This window comes from Erinaceus europaeus, chromosome 7 (genome assembly GCF_950295315.1).
Source record: "Erinaceus europaeus chromosome 7, mEriEur2.1, whole genome shotgun sequence".
NCBI lineage: Eukaryota > Metazoa > Chordata > Mammalia > Eulipotyphla > Erinaceidae > Erinaceus > Erinaceus europaeus.
The window spans coordinates 101,904,029-101,924,704 of record NC_080168.1 but is presented as its reverse complement, the minus strand read 5'-3'; the positions used below and the strand labels follow the sequence as shown (position 1 = coordinate 101,924,704).

Below are 20,676 nucleotides of genomic sequence, written 5' to 3'. Positions count from 1 at the left end.
AGGCGGGCAGTAGCGCAGCGGGCTAAGCGCATGTGGCGCAAAGTGCAAGGACCCGCATAAGGATCCCAGCTTGAGCCCCGTCTCCCCACCTGCGGGGAAGTCGTTCACAAGTGGTGAAGCGGGTCTGCAGGTGTCTATCTTTCTCTCCTCCTCTCTGCCTTCCCCATCTCTCTCCATTTCTCTCTGTCCTATGCAACAACGACGACATCAGTAACAACAATAACTACAACAATAAAAAACAAGGGCAACAAAGGAAAAATAAATAAATATAATAAAAAATTTAGCACCTATGGCCTTAATTTTAATTTTAAAATCATGTTTATATACACACATAAAGGTCAGAAAGAGGACTCAGACAGGAGTCTTAAGCAGTAGATAGGACTGCATGCAAATCTGTCCTTTCCTGAAGGATTCTATGGCACAACAAGCAAAGGGATGGCCAGGCTACCAACCTGACCTCTGCTTGACTGGAGTGGAAAAATAGTGCACCCAGTTTGGAGCTGTACTGCCATCTGGAGCCCTGCTGTCTTTGCCACTGAAATGATTTATAGATACACTGGTATTTCTACTATGAGCTTTTTCATATATAATTACTGTCTCAATAGTTCTCTGCTCCTTATTAGGAATGCAAATTTATTTACAACTGACTCTTTTTTTTTTTTTGTCTATAGTACTAGATTAAGTGACAAGCATGCAATTTATTATCTTTAGAGTTGAAGAAATACTATTAACAATTTAACACTTTTTTTAGGTAACTGAATGTGAGATTTTTCTGTCACTTCTGGTGAAATTTCTGGATGCAGATAAGCCACAATGGTTACGAGCTGTTGCAGTAGAATCAATACATAGACTCTGCGTACAGCCTCAGCTATTGAGGTAAAACTTATCATTTCTTCATTAAATGGATAAGTTTAACATTTGTGTTAATAGAAGAGTAGAAGTATTACCAGATATTAGTGAGCTATAAACAAAACTGTGCCTTGGAGGAGGTGTAGTATAGTGGCATGTGTAGTTAATAATTGCTATTAGTGTGAATTTACTGGCTTGATATATCTAGATCAATTTATTTTAATTAAAATCTTATTGAGAAAATATTTTACAAGACTTGTTGTCAGAGGGATATGGTCTCACATGTCTTGAAAATAGCTATCTGCCACCATATTGTTATCTCTCTCCACCCCAGGGCACTCTTCCACCTCCCCCTTATGAATGTTTCATCCTGAATTTGCCCCTTTCTTTCTTCTCTCCTGTGAGGAAAAGTGTCTGATATTTGCCCTTCTCCTTCTAGGTTATTTCACCTAATATGATTCCCTTAGCTCATTTATTTTATAACAGAGAGAAAGAGAGAGAGAGACAGGCCAGAGTATAGCTCTGCTCAGGCATATGTAGTTTGGATGGAACCTAAGACCTTATGCATGGCAATTCTGTCCTCTGCTTGCTAAGCAAACTTCTAGGCAGCGAGATCAGTTTTTATTTTTTAGAATGTTGGCTTTAATTTGGAACTTTGTCCAAAATTAAAAAAAAAAAAAACCCCATCTAGGTTGATGCAGTATATCTTAGCATTGGGACAGATTTATCAACATTGTTTGCTGGGAAAAAATGGTAAAACTTTAATATACTCATATATTTTCCTAGAAACATTTAAACTTATTTTACAGGTCATTTTGTCAGTCCTATGATATGAAACAGCATTCTACCAAGGTTTTTCGTGATATTGTGAATGCACTGGGGTCATTTATCCAGTCATTGTTTCTTGTCCCTCCTACTGGAAATCCTGTTACAACAAACCAAGCTGGTAAGGGGTTATTGATATTTTTTGTTTTTTATTCTGTCATAATTTGCAATGTTCACTGTTCTGAGAGGGCGTTTTATAGAAATTGTTTGACTAGAGAAGTTGATTGCCTAAATATGTTGCTAGTAAGGACTTATACTTAATACTTTTATCTCACTGTTTTTGTTCAACAAAAAAGTACCTTTTATATAAAAAAGGATATGTTGTGGTCTGGGAGGTGAAACAGCAGATAGAGCATTGAACTCTCAAACATAAGATCCTCAGCAGCACATGTACCAGAATGATACTGTGGTTCTCTTTCTCTTTCCTCCTATCTCATAAATAAATAAATAAATAAAATTTTAAAGGTAATGCTTTAGATAAACACGGAGATACTATTATGGCCACTGTAGGATTGATCAAGTAGAGAATGCCATTTATTTGTACAATATTTATTCATTTAGTACAATTAAAAAAAGATGTTTGAATATTATCAATTCGCAGTTGAGTAATCAATTGGTGTCATTGTTTTCTTCCTTTTATCTAATAGGAAACAATAACTCAGGTGGCCCAGTCTCAGCACCAGCTAACTCAGGAATGTTGGGGATTGGTGGAGGTGTCACTTTGTTACCAGCATTTGAATATAGAGGAACTTGGATTCCTATTCTAACTATAACAGTGCAAGGCAGTGCTAAAGCCACATAGTAAGTAATACTACTTTTCTTGAGGTAAGGTGGTATTACTCTGCAAGGAATGGTATTGTTGCAGTGGTATTTTGTCCTAAAAGGTTCTTCTGTATTATATTTTAAATGTTAGACCCAGTACTTTAATGCATTTCAGAAATAATTTTCTTTAGTTGTATTTGAGAAGTTTTTCTAGAGAAACTCAAATAAGGATCTATCTCATGAGAAACATGAGCTCTACCCTGAACTGTTTCTCTGACTTATAACCAGGGTTATGTTTGGGGCTCTTTTTCTTTTTTATTGTCTCCCTTCCTTCTTTCCTTTCTTCCTTCCTTCCTCCCTCCCTCCCTCCCTAACCTCACTTCCTTCTTTCTTTCCTCCCTTCTCGTCCCTCCCTCCCTCCCTTCTTTCCTTCCTTCCTTTGTTAGAGGGTGAGAAACAGAAAGAGAGGGAGAAAAATAGAAGGAGATACATTTGCTCCGATGCTCATGATACTTCCCCCTATAGGTAGGGACTGGAAGCTTGAAGGACCCCCCAGGTCCTCACGCATGGTAATATGTGGATTCTACTGGGTGTGCCACTACCCAGCCCCTGTAATAAGCTTTTTTTTTTTTTTCCAGTTTCTTTTTTTTTTTTTTATTCCCTTTTGTTGCCCTTGTTGTTTTATTGTTGTAGTTATTGTTGTTGTTGTTGTTGGATAGGACAGAGAGAAATGGAGAGAGGAGGGGAAGACAGAGAGGAGGAGAGAAAGATAGACACCTGCAGACCTGCTTCACCGCCTGTGAAGCGACTCCCCTGCAGGTGGGGAGCCGGGGTTCGAACCGGGATCCTTATGCCGGTCCTTGTGCTTTGCGCCGCCTGCGCTTAACCCGCTGCGCTACAGCCCGACTCCCTTTCCAGTTTCTAAATTTGTTCTTTATTACAGTTCGAGATGAGTCATATACAAAAGTGAAGTTAGAATTAAAGTTTGGGTTAAAGCTATGGGGACAGATTCCTGTGGGTCTCTGGACCTAGTCCAAAATGAAAGACCAAAATACCGTACAAACCCCCTTCTCTCTATACCCCTTCTCTCTATACCCTTCTCTCTATACCCACTTTTCTTTCTTTTTAAAATTTTTTTATTTATAAAATGGAAATATTGACAAGACTATAGGATAAGAGGGGTGCATTTCCACACAAGTCCTACCCTCAGGGCTCTGTATCCCATCCCCTCCCCTGATAGCTTCCCTATTCTTTTCCCTCTGGGAGTATGGACCCAGGATCACCATGGAGTGCAGAAGGTGGAAGGTCTGGCTTCTGTAATTGCTTCCCCACTGAACATGGGCGTTGACAGGTCTATCCATACTCCCTGCCTGTCTCTGTCCTTCCCTAGTAGAGCAGGGATCTGGGGAGGCAGGGCTCCAAGACACATGGTGGGGGTCATCTTCTCAGAGAAGTCAGGTTGGCATCATGGTAGAATCTAGAACCTGGTGGCTGAAAAGAGTTAATATATAAAGCAGAACAAATTATTAAATAATCATGAACCTAAAGGCAAGAATATTGCAAATGAAGATTTGGGGTCTCCATTTTGGAAAAAGCTAGTAGATCTATTTTAGGTATATTCCAAGGGGCCCATGACTTTAGTAGTTTTTGCCTGCACCTGACAGGTAATATGCAGGTGGACACAGGTTATTGTCTGGGGAGATGATGTCAGAGTTGGAAACAAGACCAGAAAGCTAGATCAGGGAAGAGAGTAGCTCCCAAATATGGGGAAAGCATATAAATATTGTTAACTGTAAACCCCATAGATTTGATCTGGGACCCATATTCAGCACAGGAGCTTATGTAACCTCTGCATCCCAGGTCTGAGCTTGCATTCTGTGGTCACAGCTAGGAACATTCCAGGCTGCACTAACTAATCTTCCTTGGGTAGTAGGTAGAGTATGTTGTCCAATCTCCTTTCAGAGAATGGAACATTCCCTACCATTGTTGATCCATATTGAGGGCAAGGTCCTATAGGCACCCAAAAGGGTCCATTATGTTCCTGATGGAAATGACCAGTGACAGTGGTGAGAGGGATCTTGTAGTAAGCTTTTTAAGTATAGGGTTTAGTTTCATACCCACTGAACTTAGATGCTTGTATCCTGAGTTGCCTTCCAAAAATTAATTCACTCTCAAAAATCTACTTTCTCATCTACTAGGTGGAAATATGTGATATTTACTTCTCAAGAAGGGAAGGGAAGGGAAGGGAAGGGAAGGGAAGGGAAGGGAAGGGAAGGGCAAAAATGGCTTCCAGGAGCAGTGGATTCATGGTGCAGGCACTGAGCCCCAGGAATAACCCTGAAGGCAAAAAAAAAAAAAAAAAAAAAAAGAAAGAAAAGAAAAGTCCAATTCTTTTTTTATTATACAATTGGTCTTTTTACTCAACTTGCCCATCCCTCCTCCTCTTTCCTTTTGGTAACTACTTCTTGCTCTTACTGGCTTATAAGTTTATTTCTCTTTTATTTGTCCTATTTACTATTATGGTTTCATTTGACTGGTAGTGTCCTTTGAAGCATCCTTTTTTTTTTTTTTTTTGGTCGCTAGATTATTGTTAGGGCTTGGTGTCTGCACAGCTTCACCTTCCTGATGATTATTTTTTCCCCCCTATTTCTTTTTGATGGTGAGAGACAGAGAGAAATAGAGAGGTAAAGGGGGTGGGGGAGATTGATAGAGAACTGAGTGACAACTGCAGCATTACTCTACTGCTCATGAAACTTCTCCCCTGCATGTGGGTTTAGAGTCTTAAACCAGGTCTTGATAAGTAGTAACATGTTTACTTTACCAGGTGACCCATGACTCCCTCACCCATTGGCTTTTATTTTGATTAATTCAATTTATTTTTACTTTGTTCTTTTGCTTTCGGTGACATATTTAACAGACCATTGCCTAATCTCTGGTCTTGAAGATTTTTGCCTATGTTTTCTTCCAAGAGATTTTCCAAGAGACATGGTTAATTTTTGTATGTTTTATGAGGTAAGGTTCCAATCTCATCCTTATATTTGTGAATATCCATTTTTTTTTTTTTTTGGCACAGCTAGTTCTTTCCCTGTTGGATTATTTTTACTTCATTGCACTATCTTAACAGATTCCAATTTTAAGGAATTTAAGACCATTCTTCTCCATTTGTCATATTTATTTAAAAAGTTTCTGCATCTCTCCTTATAAGCAATTTGTCCTAAGTGATTATGGAGCAGAAACAAGTTTTAAAAATGTGAACTTGAGATAGTTATCTGTAAATACAATTCTTTTTTTATTATTTAAAATTATTTTTTTTATTTATAAAAAGGAAACATTGACAAAACCATAGGATAAGAGGGGTACAACTTCGCAGTATTCCCACCACCAGCAGTCTGCATCCCATCCCCTCCCCTGATACCTTTCCTGTTCTTTAACCCTCTGGGAGTATGGACCCAAGGTCATTGTGTGATGCAGAAGGTTGAAGGTCTGGCTTCTGTAATTGCTTCCCTGCAGAACATGGCGTTGACAGGTCGATCCATACTCCCAGCCTGCCTCTCTCTTTACCTAGTGGGGTAGGGCTTTGGGGAAGCAGAGCTCCAGGACATATTGGTGGGGTTGTCTGTCCAGGGAAGTCTAGTCAGCATCATACTGGCATCTGGAACCTGGTGACTGAAAAGAGAGTTAACATACAAAGCCAAACAAATTGTTGAACAATCATGAACCTAATGGCTGGAATAGTGCAGATGAAGAGTTGGAGGGTACTCCACTCTGTAGATAGCTAGTAGGCATATTTTAGTTATATTCCAAAGGGCCTGTGGCTAAACTTGTTTTTTTGTTGTTTGTTTTTTCCTTTTTGCTCCTGAGCCTGAAATCTGGTATGCCGGTGCATCCAAGTTATTGTCTGGGGGGATGATGTTATGGCTGGAAAAAGGACCAGTAATCTGGATCAGGGAAGAGAGTAGCTTCCAAACATGGGAAAGGGGTATAAATATTGTTGACTATAAACCCGATTTGATGTGATCTGGGGCCCATAATCAGCTTAGGAGCCTAGGTGACCTCTGCAGCTCTGTTTATCTGAGCTCACATTCTGTGGTCATGAGTAGGAACATTCCAGACTGCCCCAATATCGACCCATCTTCCTCAGGTGTAACATAGAGTATCTTGTCCAGCTTCCCTTCAGAGGATGGACAACATTCTCTACCGTTGATCCAAGTTGAGGGCAAGGTCCTATGGGGGGGGGGGGGCACAAAGGGGTCTATTTTGTTGTTCCTGATAGAGATGACCGGTAACAATGGAGAGAGGTATTTATTAGAGGTCTAGGCCCATCAAGTCTGTTTGGGGATCTCAGGACTCCCCGATTAGGCCCCAACTGATGGGGTGGCCTGATAGTGACTAAAGAGTCATCGTTAAAATATGCTAGTCTCTTGTCCTTATTCAGCTTTTACAGTCCTTGCTTTGATAAGGTTAACTTTGGAATGAGTGAGAGAACTGTAATAGGAAGTAGGTGAGGAGGGTATCTAAGAGTAAGTAGACATTATTTCATTATCAACTTGATACTGACTCACTATAGACTCGTATATTTTTGCTTTCAGGTATATATTTTGCCCTAATTTATGGATACATGTGAACATACACTCTATCTTATGGGACCTGGTCTATATCTAAGTTTTGGGACTTTGTTAGGAAGTGAACCTCATTTAATGGAATTAGAGAGTATCATGAAAGGAAAGGTCTCACCCGAGTAATGAGCCTGAAGGGTTGACATTCCATGCCTGACATCTCTGGACACAGTCTGAAGTAAAGCATCCTGAGATGGTACTCGTTGCATTGATTAGGTTGGGATCAGTGGATGCAATGTCATTCGGTATGACTTGAGAGAAGCATGAAGGAAAGTGAGCCCCACCCCTGGGTAAATATAGGCTTTATAGAGAAAGTGGGAGTTTCCTGCTGTCTTAGGGTTTCTTCTTTTTCTAGCGTTTGCCCTTCTTCCGTAGCCAGTCAACAGCGTCAGGTTGAGCCTGATGTAAAGTTTTGAGACCTCCTTTGAATCTGGAGAGGTGGCAGTCGTTGACTATGTGGGTCATAGTCTGTCTGGAGCCGCAGGGGCAGTTCGGGTCGTCTCTGGCTCCCCAGCGATGGAACATAGCGGCGCACCGGCCATGGCCTGTTCGATAGCGATTGAGGAGGGCCCAATCATAACAAGCCAGGTTGACGCTTGCAGGGGTCTGTGATAAGGTGTTTGTTCTTTACCTCAGCTGACTGCCAACTCTATTTCCGAGAGTCTGGAACAGAGAAGTTCAGTGTAGGCATAGGGGACCAGATTGGGTGACGAGACGTCAAGCGTTGGACAGGGTGGGCGAAGATATCCGCGTATATTGGCAGGTCCGGTCCAGTGTAGACGTGGGAAATGAACTTAGATGATGTCTTAGGGTTTAAGAAGACAGTAAATAGTTATTGCTATAATCACATTATTTGGCAGTTGGGTTAACTCTGAAAAATCCCTTTGTCAGGATTTACTGTATCATACACACCATCACCATATTTTATGTCCTTTGACATTATTTGTATATAGCTATGCCACCAGTTGCTTCTGTTTTCTCTGGACTAAGCGTTTGAGAGTGTCAACATATCAAAGATTCAGCCTATGTATTAAAAAGCCTCAATCTGTGCTTTAAAAAGTTTGGGACATTCAATCAGTTTTTCCCCCTCTCATATTACTTAGTGATTTATATGACTACAAATTAATAAGAGTGTACATAAACACCATTCCCACCACCAAAAGGCTGTGTCCCATCCCATTCCCCCTCCCCCCATGAAGCTGGACATCCACCCTCACCCTCAAACCAGGGTTTTTACTTTGGTGCCCTACTCCAATGTAAGTGCTATTCTTACACTAGTGGTAGACTCTGAGATGGTAGATGAGCTGGGTATCTCACAGTAATACTTTCTCATATATGAAAATATCTTTCTCTTAATAGGATTAACTTGATTTTTTAGTATTTGATTTTATAAAGCACTTGTGTCAGAATTTGAGAAGTTTTACAATTTGCTTAAGTGTTATTCCATTTTTTATTTACATATTTTTTCTAACAGCAAAAATAAAAATATTGGTATAATTGAGGGAAGAAATATTAAACAAATTACTAAAATAATTAAAGCAGTGGCCAGGCTTAAAGTTTTTCTCTCATTTCTTAGAATGCTTCAAAAGACCCTTTCACCAAATAGATATGCATTTCACTTGCTATTCTATTCCTCTTTATTTCTATGGTTTTTTCATTAGTGTCATGATTTTTTTCCTAATTTCAGCTTAGAGATGTTGGATAAAGTTGAGCCCCCGACGATACCAGAAGGTTACGCCATGTCTGTGGCATTCCATTGTTTACTAGACCTTGTACGTGGAATCACGAGTATGATTGAAGGAGAATTAGGAGAGGTTGAAACAGAATGTCAGATTAATAGTGAGGCAGCTTCTTCACCAACACAGTCATCTGAACAACAAGAATTACAGTCAACATCAGAGCAAATGGATAAAGAAATAGGTATGTTATAATTATGTATTTTAGTTTTGAAATAATTTGAAATTTACAGAGAACTTGCAAAGTTCATAGGTTCCTTGTTTTCTTTACACACACTCATGTCTCAGGTTTTATTTATTTATTTTATTTTATTTTACCTCCAGGGTTATTGCTAGGACTTGGTGCTGGCACTGTGAATCCACTGCTCCTGGAGGCTATTTCCACCCCCCATTTTTGTTGCCTTTGTTGCTCTTGTTGTTGTTACTGTTATTGTTGTTATTAATGCCGTTGTTGTTGCATAGGATAGAGAGAAATGGAGAGAGGAAGGGAAGAGAGAGAGGGGGAGAGAAAGACAGACACCTGCAGACTTGCTTCACCGCCTGTGAAGTGACTCCCCTGCAGGTGGGGAGCCGGGGGCTGGAACCGAGACCCTTAATGCCAGTCCTTGCACTTTGCGCCACGTGCGTTTAACGTTGCGCTACCGCCTGACTCCCAATGTCTCAGGTTTTAGCTACTATATTTGTACTATACACACTCTCTATTTACATGAATGTTATGAATGCTTTATTTGAACAGAAAGGAAGGCACAATACCACATTATCTTTGAATACTTCAATGTGTATAAGGATAGCTCCCTATTAAAACTTTTCATCAACTTAACGTTATCTGTTCTCAAACTCCTGCTATCCCATCTACCTTTGGAAGATGGAACAGTGGCTACTATTGTTGATCCACATTGAGGGCAAGTCCTGTGGGGGCCCACAAAGGAGTCCATTATGTTGTAATCTACTCGAGGTGTAGGCTCATCATATCTCTGTGGGAATCCCAGGACTCCCCATCTAGGGCCCCAGCTGATAGGGTGGCCTGATAGTGCCTAAAGAATCATCAATTAAGTATGCCAGTCTCTTGCCCTTATTAAGCTTTTCCAGTCCTTACTTTGGCAAGGTTAGTTTTGGAGTGAGTGAGGAAAGTGTAATAGGGTGCCATAGATATCTTCACATGAGTTCCACTCCTGATTTAGATCCCTTACCAGCACCATGCACCACGTCCCCAATGCGCTCTTTACCCTCTTTTTAAAGATTTTTTATTTTAGTATTATTACAAAATTATAAAAGTTCAGGGGTGGGAGTAGGACCGTAGTGCAGCGGGTTAAGCATACGTGGCGCAAAGTGCAAGGACCGGCCTAAGGATCCCGGTTACAGCCCCCCGGCTCCCCACCTGCAGGGGAGTCCCTTCACAGGTGGTGAAGCAGGTCTGCAGGTGTCTTTCTCTCCTCCTCTCTGTCTTCCCCTCCTCTCTCCATTTCTCTGTCCTATTCAACAATGACGACATCAATAACAACAATAACTACAACAACAATGAAAAACAACAAGGGCAACAAAAGGGAAAACAAATAAATATTAAAAAAAAAAGTTCAGGGGTGTAGTTTCACACTTATGTTCAAGTCACCACACCTAACACCAAAGTTCCTGTGTACCACCACCCCTTTCCACTGAGAATCACCATGGTTTTTAAAAGTCTAAGACAGTTTAGTTTTAATACTGTTTTGCAATTATCATTTGTTTTAATCACCTAGATTCCATTTCTGAGTGAACTTGTACATTAGTTGTCTTTCACTTTGCTCTTCTCTCTCTTTCCCTTTTCAATCTTTGGAGGAAGGTCTAATGCTTTATAGTACAGTTATTGACAGATGGATACAGCTTCTTATCTCCCTGTGATAGGTATCTGCTTAACACTCACCCCCAACTTACCTCCTTTTCCACCATCATTCACCAGGACTCCGAGGCCCTTTCCATTCCCTCCCTTTCTCTCCTTCCCTGGAGTCCTTTGCTTTGGTGCATTATAGTACACAAGTTTCACTTTGTGTTTTCCTTTTCTGTCCTTTTTTTTCTTAAGTTCCATTAGTAAATGAGATGATGTTTGCCCTTCTCTTTTTGGCTTATCTCACTTGATATGATTCCTTGGAGTTCATGCCAGATGAGTCAAAGGAGCTAACTTAATCAACTTTAACAGCTAAGTAGTATTCTAGTGGTGTGTGTGTGTGTGTGTGTGTGTGTGTGTGTGTACACACACCACAGCTTTCTTAGCCACTCATCTGTCATTGAACATCTGGGTTGCTTCCAAATTTGAGCTGCTATGAATTGTACTGCTGTGAACATAGGTGTACATAGATCTCTCTGGATAGGTGTTGTTTCCTAGAAGGTTCTGGGATCCCTAGAAGGTCTTAAAAATAGTCTCCAGTTTATTTTCTACAGGGGATGGACCAATTTGCATTCCCACTACCAATGTAGAAGGGTTCCCCCCACTCCCCCCAATTCTTACCCATACTTATTTCTGTCCTTTGTAGTGTAGGATAATTCACAGGTATAAAGTGGTATCTCATTGTTGTCTTTATCTCTTTGCTTATTTCACACATAGCAGAATCACCTCCAGTTTCATCTGTTTTGTATAGCACCTTTTTAAATTGTAAATTTTAAATTGTAAATTGTAAATTTTAAATAGCACCTTTTTAAATTGTAAAGTAGTATTCCACTGAATTTATATACATTACACTTTCTATATCCTGTCATCTGCTGATGGACATTTAAGAAAACAGTAGCAGAACAGTTCATAATTTCAACTTCCAAAATGTCTTGAGTAACAAAAACAATAATAAACCAATAGGACCCCCATCATACTGAAAAGCTTCTGTTCAGCAAGAGAAACTATAACCAGGGGCTAGAGAGGCAGCATAGTGGTTATGCAAAGAGATTTTCATGCCTGGGCCTTCAAGGTCTTAGCTTCAATCCCTAGCACCACCCTAAGTGAGAGCTGATTAATGCTCTGGGGGGGAAAAAAAATCACTGTTGGTAACTATGTAGTTGTGTTCAGGATCCAGCCCCAGCCATAACCATGGCGATAAATTAAATAAAAAAAAAAAAAAGAGAGAGAGAGAGAGAGAGAAACCATAACTGAACAAAAAGATATTCTCCAGAAAAAATTTAAATGTCATGTATTAGACAAAGGGCTAGTAATTGTAATACAGAGAGGATTCATAAAACTCAGCAACAATAGAAAAAAAATCCCATTAAAATGGGAGAGGATATGAACAGAATTTTCTTTCTTGCTAATTATCATAAGTTTATTTATTTTTATTGAGGGGGGTTAATGCTTCACAATGCAGTCATTGTCACATGAGTATGATTTTTTTATGTAGTAGGCACCCAAAGTGCTCTTCCATCCCTCCCTTCTTCCTTATTCCCCAGAGTTCCTTGCTTTGGTGCCTAGATTCTTTTGTATTATTTAAAAGTAATCTAATCTTAAGAAGACTTCTTTAATTCTAAAGCTATAGTGTATTTTTTAAGTTTTCATTTACTCAGATTTATTTTAACATTAGAGCCTTTATATGTAATAATTGAGTTGTTGGAGTATATGTTATGTTTAAAAGTTTTTTCTATTTATTTTATTTTCTATTTTTTAAATATTTATTCCCTTTTGTTGCCCTTGTTGTTTTATTGTTGTAGTTATTATTGTTGTCGTCGTTGTTGGATAGGACAGAGAGAAATTGAGAAGGAGGGAAAGACAGAAAGGAGGAGAGAAAGACAGACACCTGCAGACCTGTTTTATCTCCTGTGAAGCTACTCCCCTGCAGGTGGGGAGCCGGGATCTTGAACCGGGATCCTTATTCCGGTCCTTGAGCTTTGCGCCACCTGCACTTAACCCACTGTGCTATTACCTGACTCCCTTTTTAATTTATTTTATTTTTCTTATATGTGATTGGACAGAGTGAAATTGAGAGGGGAAGAGGGAGGTAGAGAGGAAGACAGAAAGAGAGACACGGGGGTCGGGCGGTGGCGCAGTGGGTTAAGCGCATGTGGCGCAAAGCGCAGGGACTGGCGTAAGGATCCCGGTTCGAGCCCCCGGGTCCCCACCTGCAGGGGAGTCGCTTCACAGGCGGTGAAGCAGGTCTGCAGGTGTCTATCTTTCTCTCCCCTTCTCTGTCTTCCCCTCCTCTCTCCATTTCTCTCTGTCCTATCCAACAACGAATTGTGTCAACAAGGGCAATAATAATAACCACAACGAAGCTACAACAAGGGCAACAAAAGGGGGAAAAAAAAATGACCTCCAGGAGCGGTGGATTCATGGTGCAGGCACCGAGCCCAGCAATAACCCTGGAGGAGGAAAAAAAAAAAAAAAAGAAAGAGAGACACCTACAGCTCTGCTTGTGAAGCTTCCCCCACTACAGGTGGGACCAGGGACTTGATGGTAGGTCCTTGCCCATGGCAGTATGGAGCTCTGTCAAGTATATCTCCCACTGCCCAGCCCCTCTAGAGTATTTGTTATGCTATTAAATGACCAGATAAATTTTAAATTTTGACATTTTATTTATAGGGACATCTAATATTATTAAGGAGTCTGCTTTTTATTTTCCTTTTCAGTTAGTAGAGCTGTTTGGGAAGAAATGGTGAGTGCCTGTTGGTGTGGTCTGCTTGCTGCACTCTCACTCCTTCTTGATGCCAGGTATTAAATATTTGTAAGTTGTATATTGCATGTAACACATAAAAAAAAATCCCAATATTAAAATGTTTTGCTTATACTTGTCTTAAGAATGATTTTCTAATATTAGCTTTTATATGTATACAATATTATTCTTTTTCACAACCCCTCCTGTATTACTATCATTGCTCTGCTCTATACCAGAATTGTCACAGAATTGAATTAATGGACAACACACTTCTAAAATTATAACTTGTCTGTTTTTCAGCCCTTTGATTTTACATGATGGCTGTATTATTTGACTTCTTAAACTTATGACTTCCTTCCGAATTGCAGAACTTACTGTTTTTTTTAAATAATTGATAGTTTGGGCTGGGAAAATAGCATAATGATTATGCAAAAAAAGTTTCATGCCTGAGGCTCTGAGGTCCCGGGTTTAATCTCCACCACTACTAACATAAGCCTGAGCTGAGTGGTGTTATGGTCTCTCTGTTTCTTTCTCTCTTTATCATTCTTTCTCTAAAATACTTAAAATAAATAAATGCTTGATAGTTTAAGTTAAATCTTTGGGATCTTGACAATTTTCTTTATTAATGAATATACATATCACATGTTGTCTATGCCCTGTTTAGGTATTATATTAATTAGATGAAAATAACGTCTGTGGTATTTTGTGATAATATTTTGATAGATTTTTTTAAAGATATACCAAATCTTTAATTTTATGTCATTGACAACATAATGAAACTATTTAGTACATTAAATAAAATACTTTATCTTTCAGCACAGATGAAGCTGCTACTGAGAATATTTTAAAAGCTGAACTGACTATGGCTGCTCTTTGTGGAAGACTGGGCCTTGTAACTTCAAGGGATGCCTTTATAACTGCAATATGCAAAGGTTCCTTGCCTCCCCATTATGCTCTTACGGTATTGAATACCACCACTGCAGCTACTCTTTCCAATAAATGTGAGTCTTCAGCCTTTTCAAAATCTTGCTCATCTACAAGGTGTAGAAAAAGACTGTAGAGGGAGTCGGGCTGTAGCGCAGCGGGTTAAGCGCAGGTGGCGCAAAGCACAAGGACCGGCATAAGGATCCCGGTTCGAACCCCGACTCCCCACCTGCAGGGGAGTCCCTTCACAGGTGGTGAAGCAGGTCTACAGGTGTCTATCTTTCTCTCCTCCTCTCTGTCTTCCCCTCCTCTCTCCATTTCTCTCTGTCCTATCCAACAATGACGACAACAACAATAATAACTACAACAATAAAACAACAAGGGCAACAAAAGGGAATAAATAAATAAAATAAAATATTTAAAAAAAAAAAGAAAAAGACTGTAGAAATTCTGAGTTCAAACTGATACTGATTCTGTGACCTCTGGGAGTAATGTCCCTGAACCTCAATTTTTTATTTGTTTCCTTTTGTTTCAAACAGTGGAAGTTGGTGTTGGAAGTTGGAAGAGGAAAACAAATCTAAAATTAATAGTCATAAGAATAAAGTATTATAGGACTATAAATTCATTGAAAGCTGTAATATAATATTGAAATGGTGGTAGTTAATTTTTCATATGTAACTTGTAGAAAAGTAGTATTTACAACCAGTTAGATTAAGTTGACATTGAAAATATTTTGTTGTTAAATAGTTGACGGCATTCATTTGCTACATACCATAAAACATTTTGTTGATACTGATTTTTCAGACTGAAAATGTAAGTACTAGTCTTTAACTAGAAAAGTCTACTGAGAATGCATGTTTAAAATACTTAGCATCCTGCTTCTATTTTACTTATGAAAAGATCTACAGAAGTTTTATCATTTTTGAAGGTTATTTAGCAAATTAAAGTCTGTTTAACTTATCTTGACTTTTGTACCTGACTTTTAAAAGTGTTTGCATATTGGTAATATGTAATTAATGTGTTACAGTTGAGCTTAGTTTTATCACATCAACATTTAAAAAAATGTATTTACTAATGAGAGATACAAATAAAGAGCAGAGCACTGCTCAGCTCTGGCTTCTGGTGGTTCTGGGAAATGAACCTATGACCTTAGAGATCCTGAGGCTCAAAAGCCTTTTGCATATCCATTATGCTATCTCCTCAGCCCTCACATTAATATATTTTAAATTTTTAAAAAATTTTATTTTACTGGTGATTTAATAATGACTTACAAGTTTATAAGATTACAAGGCTGTAGTTCTGCACCGCATCTACCACCACAGTTCTGTGTTTTCCCTCTGCTCCCTCACGTTAATATTTTAAAATATTATTTTACTTGAATGCATCTTGGATCATATATTTACTTATTTTGGGTTTCCTTGTATTATAGCTTATTCTATCCAGGGCCAAAATGTTATGATGATAAGTCCATCAAGTGAATCTCACCAGCAAGTTGTGGCAGTGGGTCAACCTCTAGCAGTTCAGCCTCAAGGAACAGTAATGGTAAAAAATATATATAAGTTATTCTTTCCTTCATTAGCAACTAACTACCTAGGTTGAATGCTCACTTCATTAGTGCACTTGCTTTGTCATGGGCATGGACCAAGCTTGAACCTGACAACTACAACACTTAGGGAAGTTTAAGTGCTCTTGTATCTTTCTGTTTCTCTCTTTCTATCTGAGTTGGTTTGCTGAATGGATTGAAGCCCCAGTGATAACCAAAAAACAAAACAAACAAGGAAACCTTTTTGTGTGTGTTTACCAAAATTCACCTTACTTAAAAAAAAATAATTCTTCATTGGGCATTAATGGCTTATAGTCAACAGTCAGATATACTACTTTGTACATGTGTAATGGCTTAATGGTTTTCTTTTAATTATCTTTATTTATTGGATAGAGGCAGTCAGAAATCGAGAGGGTAGGGGGAAATACAGAGGGAGAGAGACACCTGCAGCTGTGCTTCACCACTTGCAAAGGGTTCCCTCTACAGGTGGGGACCAGGGGCTTGAACCTGGGTCCTTGTTCATTGTAACGTGCACTTACCCAGGTGCGCCACCAGCTGGCCCCACATTTCAGTTTTCCACATTTCCTATTTATTTATTTATTATTTTAAATTTCTATATTGGGGAATTAGTTTTTTACATTTGACAGTAAATACAATAGTTTGTACATGCATAACATTTCCCAGTTTTCCATATAATAATAAAACTCCCTTTGTCATCCTTTTTGGACCTGTATTCTCCCCCCTACCCACCCCAGAGTCATTTACTTTGGTGCAATATGCCAATTCCAGTTCTGATTCTACTTGTGTTTTCTCTTCTCATCTTGTTTTTCAACTTCTGCCTGAGAGTGAGATCATCCCATATTCATCCTTCTGTTTCTCACTTATTTCACTTAACATGAATTTTTCAAGGTCCATCCAAGATAGGCTGAAAATGGTAAAGTCACCATTTTTAATAGCTGAGTAGTATCCCATTGTGTATATACCACAACTTGCTCAGCCTCTCATCTGTTATTGGACACCTGGGTTGCTTCTAGGTTTTGGCTATTACAAATTGTGCTGCCAAGAACATATGTGTACACAGATCTTTTTGGATGGGTATGTTAGGTTCCTTAGGATATATCCCCAGGAGAGGAATTGCAGGATCATAGGGTAGGTCCATTTTTAGCCTTCTGAGAGTTCTCCAGAGTGTTCTCCACAGAGGTTGGACCAGTTGACATTCCCACCAGCAGTGCAAGAGGGTTCCTTTGACCCCAGAACCTCTCCAACATTGGCTGCTGCTACCTTTTCTGATGCATAACATTCTCACAGGAGTGAAGTGAGATCTCATTTTTAAAAAATATTTATTATTTATTTATTTCCTTTTTGTTGCCCTTGTTGTCTTATTGTTGTAGTATTATTATTGTTATCATCGTTGTTGGATAGGACAGAGAGAAATGGAAAGAGGAGGGGAAGACAGAGGGGGGAGAGAAAGACAGACACCTGCAGACCTGCTTTACCACCTGTGAAGCGACTCCCCTGCAGGTGGGGAGCCGGGGACTCTAACCAGGATCCTCACGCCAGTACTTGCACTTTGCGCCACGTGCACTTAACCCACTGCGCTACCGACTCCCTCATTGTTGTTTTTATTTGCATTTCTCTGACAATCAAAGACTTGGAGCATTTTTTTCATGTGTTTCTCTGCCTTTTGGATCTCTTCTGTGGTGAATATTCTGTCCATGTCCTCTCCCCTTTTTTGGATGGGGTTATTTGTTTTCTTGTTTAGTTTGGCAAGTTCTTTATATATTTTGGTTATTAAGCTTTTTATCTGATGGATGGCATATTAAAATATTCTCCTATTCTGTGAGGGGTCTCTTTGTTTGGGTAGTGGTTTCTTTTGCTGTGCAGAAACTTTTTTAATTAGATATAGTCCCATAGGTTTACACTTGCCTTAGTCTTCTTTGTAATTGGTTTCGTTTCATTGAAGATGTCTTTAAAATTTATGTGGAAAAGAGTTCTGCCAATATTTTCCTCTAAGTATCTGATAGTTTGTGGTCTAACATCCAAGTCCTTGATCCACTTGAAATTTGCTTTTGTATTTGGTGAAATATTGTGGTTCAGTTTCATTCTTTGTATGTTTCAACCCATTTTTTTCCAACACCATTTGTTGAAGAGACTCTGCTTTCTCCACTTAGTAGTCTGGGCCCCTTTGTCAAAGATTAGCTGTCCATAGGTGTGGGGGCTTAGTTCTGGGCTCTCAATTCTATTCCACTGGTCAGTGTGTCTATCCATGTTCCAGTACCAAGCAGTTTTGATGACAATGGCCCTATAATACAATTTGAGATTTGGGAGTGTGATGCCTCCAGTTCTGTTCTTTCTTCTCAAGATGGTTTTGGCAATTCTAGGTCTTTTCTGGTTCCAGATAAACATTTGTAGCATTTGTTATTTTTTTTATTATTAATTTATTTCTTTATTGGGGAATTAATGTTTTACATTCAGCAGTAAAAACAATAGTTTGTTCATGCATAACATTCCCTAGTTTCCCATTTAACAATACAACCCCGACTATGTCATTTATCATCCTTCATGGACCTGTATTCTCCCACCCTGTAGCATTTGTTCTATTCTCCTAAAAGATGTGGTTGGCATCTTGATGGGGATAGCATTAAATTTGTATATGGCTCTGAGTAGTATATTCATTTTGTTGATTTTAATTCTTTCAACTCATGAACATGGAATATCGTTCCACTTCTTTGTGTCTTTTTCAATTTCCTTGAGTAGTGACTCATAATTGTCAATATACAAGTCTTTCACTTCTCTGGTTAGGTTTACTCCTAGATATTTTATTGTTTTTGTTGCTATAGGAAAAGGAATTGATTTCTGGATTTCAACTTCTTCTAGCTTAGTGTTTGCATAGAGGAATGCCACTGACTTTTGAATGTTAATTTTGTAGCCTGACACCTTACTGTATTGCCTGATGATTTCCAAAAGCTTCTTGCTGGATACCTTTGGTTTTTCTGTTATACTATTGTTGTTTTCGCCGGGTTATGTTGTTTTCAACGGTTTATGTTGTTTTCACTGGGCTGGCTTCACGGGCCGGTAACAGACGACCAGGAACTCATGGTTGAGCTGTATGCAGTATCTCTTTATTCATGCAGGACGCAGCACAATCTAAGCCGAGCTAAGCTAAATTAAAGGTACTCTAAAACTCACAATGCTGTCTTTATATATACTTGCCAAGTAGGGTGGAAACAGGATGTGACATAGAGAGGGTGGAGAGAAAAGTGACTGGTGAAAATCAGAGTGTGACAAGGAGGGGGTGGAGCAGGCGAGAATCCTATCACTGAACCACCAATTCCCTGGAGGGAGGGTGGTACTTGTTAACAGTGGTTATGTAAATAGAATGAAGTGGTTATGTAAATAGAATAGTGTTAAGCAGGGGGGATTTAAACCAAATGAAACAGAAGGGGTCTCATGCATACCAACATACTATCATGTCATCTGCAAATAGAGTTTGACTTCTCTTCCAATCTGTATTCCTTTAATTCCTTGCTCCTGCCTGATTGCTATGGCAAGAACTTCCAACACTGTGCTGAATAGTAATGGTGATAGTGGGCAGCCCTGTCTAGTACCTGATCTGAGGGGAAATGCTTCTAGTTTTTCACCATTGAGTATGATGTTGGCTGTAGGTTTGCTATATATAGACTCTACTATCTTCAGGAATTTTCCATCTTTTCCCATTTTTTGTAGTGTTTTGATCATAAAGGGATGTTGTATTTTGTCAAAGGCTTTCTCTGCATCTATTGATATGACCATGTGGTTTTTGGTTTTACTTTTACTGATATGGTAGATCATGTTGATTGCCTTACATATATTAAACCAACCTTGCATCCCTAGGATAAACCCCACATAGTCATGATGAGAGCAATCTTTTTAATATACTCCTGTATCCAGTTGGCTAGAATTTTGTTCAGTATTTTAGCATCTGTGTTTAGTTTGCCACTTTTCCACATTACTATTCAACCCCCACTAGGTCCTCCTTTGCTATCATGGTCCAGGAATTGACACCCCCCCCACCCCACCATAGTCTGTTTTACTTTGGTGCAATACACCAGTTCATCTTACGTTTATTTACTTCTGTTTACCTGGAGGTTTCAACCTTCAGAATATACTAGTTAAATATTAAGCTGACATTATCACTACCAACTATGATAATGCAACTTAAAAATACCACTGTATTAAGAAAGTGTTGATTTACACAACCGTTTATACAAAGCCACAGTTTCATAAGTCCCCATGATAAGCATCAGCACTTTTTTTTTTTTTTTCTTCTTCAAACCAGATCACTGCTCAGCTCTGGCTAATGGCCATGCTGGGGATTCAACCTGAGACTTTGGAGCCCCAGGCATGAGAGTCTCTTTGCATAACCTTTATGCTATCTACTCCCACCCCACACATCTTATTCTTCATCAAATCTAATACCACAACATTTAAGGAAATGGATTTGTTCTATACAAAACTGCCCAAACCTATTTGCTTAATATACTTGTCAAAAAAAAAAAAAAAAAAAACTAAAATAATGTTTAAGTATGATCACTTGTAATCTGTTAATTTTAGGAATATATAGCAGTACTTACAAATACATCTTTTTTTAAAAATATAGCTAACTTCAAAAAATATCCAGTGTATGAGGACTTTACTTAACTTGGCACACTGCCATGGAGCTGTTCTTGGGACGTCATGGCAACTTGTTTTGGCAACTCTACAGGTATGTTCTAGATTCTGGGTCAGAGGTTGGTCTTACATTTATATTCTAGTGCTAATAATTGAATAAGCAATAC

The 20,676-nt window shown here is 39.1% G+C and overlaps 1 protein-coding gene across 5 annotated transcripts in view; it reads left to right on the top strand.

Moving 5' to 3' along the window:
- Positions 1-20,676, top strand: part of MON2 (MON2 homolog, regulator of endosome-to-Golgi trafficking) — a 117,156-nt gene that overhangs the window by 37,124 nt on the left and 59,356 nt on the right. For all 5 annotated transcript variants that reach the window (XM_060195005.1, XM_007516871.3, XM_007516870.2 and 2 more), the window contains 8 exons: positions 752-876; positions 1,659-1,795; positions 2,322-2,475; positions 8,740-8,972; positions 13,367-13,448; positions 14,209-14,393; positions 15,746-15,858; positions 20,499-20,603. In XM_060195005.1, the coding sequence (XP_060050988.1) occupies positions 752-876; positions 1,659-1,795; positions 2,322-2,475; positions 8,740-8,972; positions 13,367-13,448; positions 14,209-14,393; positions 15,746-15,858; positions 20,499-20,603 (1,134 nt within the window). The remainder of the gene's footprint in view (positions 1-751; positions 877-1,658; positions 1,796-2,321; positions 2,476-8,739; positions 8,973-13,366; positions 13,449-14,208; positions 14,394-15,745; positions 15,859-20,498; positions 20,604-20,676) is intronic.